The following is a 5,578-nucleotide window of genomic DNA, read 5'->3' on the forward strand; positions in this document are numbered from 1 at the left end:
CATTAAAGGAAGAATGCAATTATGGATCATCTGTTTTTTTTTATTGTGTTTTTCCGGGTTGGTTCTAACCACTTCATCTCTTATTAGTCAGTGGACCCTTTGTTGATTGGAAATTTTGTATTGATTTGAATCAATTGGGCCAGTCGAACTTCCAATGACGATGGACAGATGTAGTTTTTTAATTATCCGTCCTTGTAAATGACAAACGTCTCCATTAGAACACATCATAACATTGACAACTATGAAATTAAAATAACAATGGTGGTGAGATTGAAATTTGAGATTAGACAATGTTGGCTTGGTCCGGATGTTGTCTGTATGATACTTTAAAAAAAAAAAATTCATTAAAAAATTATTTTTAATTATAAGAAGATATTATACATTTATTTAACTGGTTTTATGAATATTTTTATTTTTTAAGTTTTATTTAATCAATTATATAGGATAATAAATTTGTAAATTTTTTATTTTTAACATTATGATTTTACCATTTTATTTTATAAATTATAATGGAAATTTGAAATTTGAAATTTGTCTTAGAACTTTGTTTATCCAACAAATCTAATTGAATTAGACTCTTATATAATAGAGTGAAGTAAATTTAAGAAACTGGACATATCTGATTGTGATTTTTAGTAAGCTTGGCTGTATTTTTTTTTTCCTTTCACCATAAAATCTGGGAAATATGTAGTTCTTGGACAGCTAATTAATATTGTCCGTAAAATACTTGCACTTAATCCAATGCACCATTAATAATGGGCTTGGATTTAATCTAGCTGTGAATCATCTAATATATTTAAGGTTTTATTTTTCATATACGACAAGAGGCTTTCTTTCTTTCTTTTGTTTTTCCCTGGAACTTTACTGGCGGCTTTATTTGTTTATATGTGTATGGATTTTGCAGATAGAGATTCTGCAATAACCTTTTTATTTTTGTTAGTTTCTTTTCTGAAGCCACCATTAATTCAACTATTAAGTTCAACACCAGCAAAGCCATTGCCTAACAATGTCACACAGCAGCTCACAAGTCATAACATGCAAAGGTAATTTGAACTGTTAAGTTATTATTGTTCCACTGACATTCAAAATTATGGAATTTTAGTTTCACTTATTGTAAGTCTGCTATCTCTCTCCCTCTTATGCTTTCCTTGGAAATAACATGGCAGCAATAGTATGTTGGGGAAAAGAGGAGCCACTGAAGGTGGAAGAGATACAAGTAGAACCACCAAAATCATCTGAAGTTCGAGTTAAAGTACTATGTGCCAGTCTTTGTCACACTGACATATTGTCCACCAGAGGATTCCCAATGGTTAGTATTTTTCCTCATTGATTTTCCTTCCATAACAATTTAATTCTCATCATTTTTCTTGATATCGGTCATCTGAAATGTTTATTGATGGGTTTTTCTTTGCCTTCTATCAGCCTCTTTTCCCTCGAGTCATGGGGCATGAAGGAGTCGGGTAAGTCCGCCGTTTATATTCCGTACATCGTATGAATTTCAATCAACATGGAAAGCATTTGAGAGAGAGATTTTCATTGAACAAAAAATGCGAAATACTTACCGTAGTCAGGGGCGGATCTATATGTTGAAGTAGGGTGTCCATGCCCAAAGATTGAAAATTTCCGGGAAAAGAAATTCTGAATCCACTACTTGCACTCCAATTAGTAGTTTTTGATAATCTACAAATGTTCGTTATGCAATTGCAGGATGGTGGAGAGCATTGGTGAGGAAGTCGATGGACTAAAACAAGGAGATATTGTGATCCCAACCTATGTTGCAGAGTGTCAAACATGTGAGAGTTGCACATCCGGGAAGACTAATTTATGCCTAAAATACCCGTTAGCCTTGGACTGCCTGATGCTTGATGGCACTTCAAGAATGTCCATCAAAGGCCAAAGTTTGTACCACACATTTTCCTGTGCAACTTGGTCTGAATATATGGTTATAAATGCCAACTATGTTGTCAAGGTTGATCCAAGCATAGCTCTTTCGCATGCTAGCTTCCTTTCATGTGGATATTCAACTGGATTTGGGGCAGCTTGGAAAGAGGCTAAGATTGAGGAGGGCTCAACCGTAGCTGTTTTCGGTCTTGGAACTGTTGGATTAGGGGTATGATTTTTCAGGCTTTGGTTATATATTCCAGAGGTTTCAATCATCGAGGTTCACTATTAGTTGTTAATGAAATATATACTGCTGAACATGTCTGAACATTAAACAATTGGAAATTGTGCTTAAATTTGCAGGTCATTGAGGGAGCTAGAATTCAAGGTGCAACTAAAATAATTGGTATAGACAAGAATACTAGAAAAAATGAAAAGGGAAAAGTTTTTGGAATGACAGATTTTATAAACCCTGATGATTCCGATAAGCCTATCTGCGAATCAGTTCGAGACCTAACTGATGGAAAGGGCGTGGATTATAGCTTTGAGTGCACTGGGGTTGCACCCTTGCTCAATGAAGCCATTGAATCCACAAAAGTGGTATGTGCAATGTACATGGTATTGTGTTGTGATGCTATAAATCATACTTCTATATATATATATATATATATATACATGCAAATCCACCATTTTGTGGTGTTGGATGGATATTTTCCAAGATTTTGATGTACTTTCTGGTGGATAGGGAATAGGAAAAACCATCCTGATTGGCGCAGGAGATCATCTAAGCCTGCAGATAAATTTCCTACCCCTTCTTTGTGGCAGAACTTTAAAGGGGTGTATTTTTGGAGGCCTAAAAACCATATCTGACCTTCCCATTCTACTCGAAAAATGCAGAAATGAGGTCCAGATTTCAGAATCAAAATTACTTTCCAAGATATTGCAGTATCTTATTATTTGAAATGAATACACTCACAGATATATACATGAAAGGAATTTTTTTGTTACAATATATGCTTCTTTTCTCCACAGGAAATCCATCTTGATGAACTCTTGACCCATGAAGTTCAGCTAGAAGATATAAACAAAGCATTTCAGCTGTTGAAGCAACCAGATTGTGTCAAGGTTCTGGTCAAGATTTGATTGATACAAGCAACAACTTAAGCGTGTCTTTGTCTTCTATTTTTCCTTAAGCCTTTAGTTCTATAATAGTTCGCCCTGTTTAAGGCGCTCTTTAAGTTGTTTCTGATAGGCAAAGGACTTGCAGCTTAAACATTTCCTTTCTCCTTTAAGTCATCAACAAGTTTCTAATTACATATGAAGGACCCTCTATACTTCTCTACAATATATACTTTTAATAATCACATGACATATATATAATTTTAATTCTAGTTTTAATGATAATAACATCTTTTACTTTTGAATAGTAAGCCATAAATACCTTGCAAAGATTAAATTATTTAATGTATACAAAATAAATCATTTTTTTATTTATAATAGAAAAAAGGGTCTATAGCTCAGTGGTAAAGTATTTAATTGCAGATGAAGAGGTCACCGGTTCAATCCTGGCTGAGCCTTAATTTATTTTCTCATCCTTTCCTTTTTCAATATCTTTGACAGTTCCTGGTTCATCGAGGTCTTAATGTTTCCTGCCTCTACCTAGAATTAATTCATGTTTCATTGACAGTAATGTTTCCTGCGGTTCATTGAGGTCTTAATGTTTCCTGCCTCTACCTTGGGTGAATTCATGTACCAAACATTGAAATCATGGCTCTGTGTTTACGAAGGGAATTGAAGGATTATAGTAAAAAAAAAAAAAAAATTGTAGGTGAAATACTCCCATTTACAACAACCTATAATATTTATGGCCGAAAGAACTGTAGCAGGTAAGGAACCTTTGCACTTTGAGATCTCTCTACTGCTCATGTTAATGCTGCTAAAGCTAAACAATCGAAAAGTGTGGCTTAAAATTTAAGGCTTTAGAATGGCAATGCTCAAGAAAGAAAGACAACTCACTGCTCTAATTTGCATTCTCAAAGAGAAAAAAACAAGAGAATTGTGCTGAAGCATTACACTAATGTTTTGAAACCGAAACATCAAAAAAACAACAAAATTAACATAATATCAAAACTGCATTATCCCATATAAAATTTTTAAACACTGCAAATTGGAATTCGTTATACAAGCATGTGCAACCGACAATCACTGAAACTCAACTTCATGACTAAGCAACAAACGTGTTCCTCACATAGTCGCTTCTACTTCAGGGTCCGTTTCAACTGGCACAGTTGGTGAATTATTGCCACCTCTCAAACGTGAGGATACATTGTCAATGGCAGGATTGAGTTGGCTGATTTTTTAACTCAGGGTCTGCCTGGTTTTCTGCTTTCAATAAGCAAGAAACATCCTGAATCAGTATAAAGATAATAGCATGCATCAATGGACAAATTGCAAACGAAGTAGAACCTAATTACCTCTAAACCATCATCATAGTAAATTAGTCGTTTTGCCTTCGGGAATCCGTATTCATCTTCATTTAGCAGGGATCTCCTAATCTAAATCAAAACAACAAATTAAAAGCTGAGAATCCGAACTCAATAACCAAAATTTCACATGAAAAACTGAAAAAAAAAGAAGGACAACGCATGACAGAAAAGAACAGTAGATAACATTTCATCACCTCCATGCAAAATATGATGGGTGTCCTTGGGGTAGTAATCCCAGTTATGGCTCTACTATGGCAAGACAAGAAGAAAAAGAGAAACAGCACATGACATGATGCAGTTAAAAGACAGATGAACCATGCAAATTGATTTTTCTGACACCCCTTTAAATGTAAATAAGGGATAATTAATTCTTTTCTCCAGAACACAAATGCACTAATACAAGGACATTTTCAGTCAACTTCAGTTCATTAACGGGAAATGTTAAAACAAGTATACACATAAGAGGGATTTCAGGTGTTTTTTTTATTTATTTATTTTTTTTATCGGCTGCGGATGATCGCATCTTTCCGGTTGGCTTGACCAATTGTTTTTTTTTTTTTTTTTCACACTAAGTTTTTTGTTCCCTTTCTTTTTTTTTTTTTTGTCCGTATATCAAATTCGTACTTTTCATGGTATTCGTTTTTAATTTACTTTAAAAGTTTAAATTTAAAATTCGATTTCATTTTTGTAATCTAAATCTATTCTATTAAGCTTAAGTCATTTACCTGAAGTAAAATTTTATCAAATTAAATCAATTATATTTGAACTTGACTTTTGAATTAAATCTCAAATGTGTAGAAAATTAATATATTCTAATTTTAACAATGGCTTCTTGCATGGATGGCAAGTAAAAGATTTTAAATTTTTAAATATCAGGTTCAAGTTTCATCCTACCTACGTAAATTTATTTTTTTATATTGAATTTATTTAAATTATTTTTTTGATTTATCTATTTCATTAAGTTTAATATACAATCTAATTTTTAATTGCAATTATAGTTTTTATTTTTAAATATAATTTTACATTGAGAAATTATTTCATCCATTGAGATTGAAGTTTTTATACTTCGCAAATATAATTAACACAACAACACGTTTATTTTAAAATATATTAAAAAATTAATTAAAAAATGAGACATGTGACACTTTTTAAATACCACTTGTAAAATTAAAAAAATATATATTATCAATATATAAAAAAATAAATTATAT

At 32.6% G+C, this 5,578-nt stretch overlaps 1 protein-coding gene across 1 annotated transcript; it reads left to right on the top strand.

The window, feature by feature from the left end:
- The first annotated feature begins 884 nt into the window (after positions 1 to 884).
- Positions 885 to 3,203, top strand: LOC111277745 (8-hydroxygeraniol oxidoreductase-like). The gene is made up of 7 exons (XM_022864155.2): positions 885 to 1,043; positions 1,167 to 1,309; positions 1,423 to 1,460; positions 1,708 to 2,110; positions 2,245 to 2,481; positions 2,627 to 2,785; positions 2,914 to 3,203. Exons 1-7 carry the CDS (start codon positions 1,007 to 1,009, stop codon positions 3,022 to 3,024), a joined length of 1,128 nt encoding a protein of 375 aa, XP_022719890.2. The 5' UTR covers positions 885 to 1,006; the 3' UTR covers positions 3,025 to 3,203.
- The last annotated feature ends 2,375 nt before the right edge of the window (positions 3,204 to 5,578 follow it).

Source organism: Durio zibethinus, chromosome 7 (genome assembly GCF_047325235.1).
Source record: "Durio zibethinus cultivar Kanyao isolate XHJ-2024 chromosome 7, ASM4732523v1, whole genome shotgun sequence".
In the NCBI taxonomy this organism is placed as follows: domain Eukaryota; kingdom Viridiplantae; phylum Streptophyta; class Magnoliopsida; order Malvales; family Malvaceae; genus Durio; species Durio zibethinus.

What these genes read in the sequence shown, in the direction of transcription:
- LOC111277745 (XM_022864155.2), top strand. Translation starts at nt 1,007, where the DNA reads ATGTCACACAGCAGCTCACAAGTCATAACATGCAAAG. An exon ending in CCACCAGAGGATTCCCAATG is followed by an intron (nt 1,310 to 1,422) that starts GTTAGTATTTTT and finishes GCCTTCTATCAG; the next exon opens with CCTCTTTTCCCTCGAGTCAT. An exon ending in ATGGGGCATGAAGGAGTCGG is followed by an intron (nt 1,461 to 1,707) that starts GTAAGTCCGCCG and finishes ATGCAATTGCAG; the next exon opens with GATGGTGGAGAGCATTGGTG.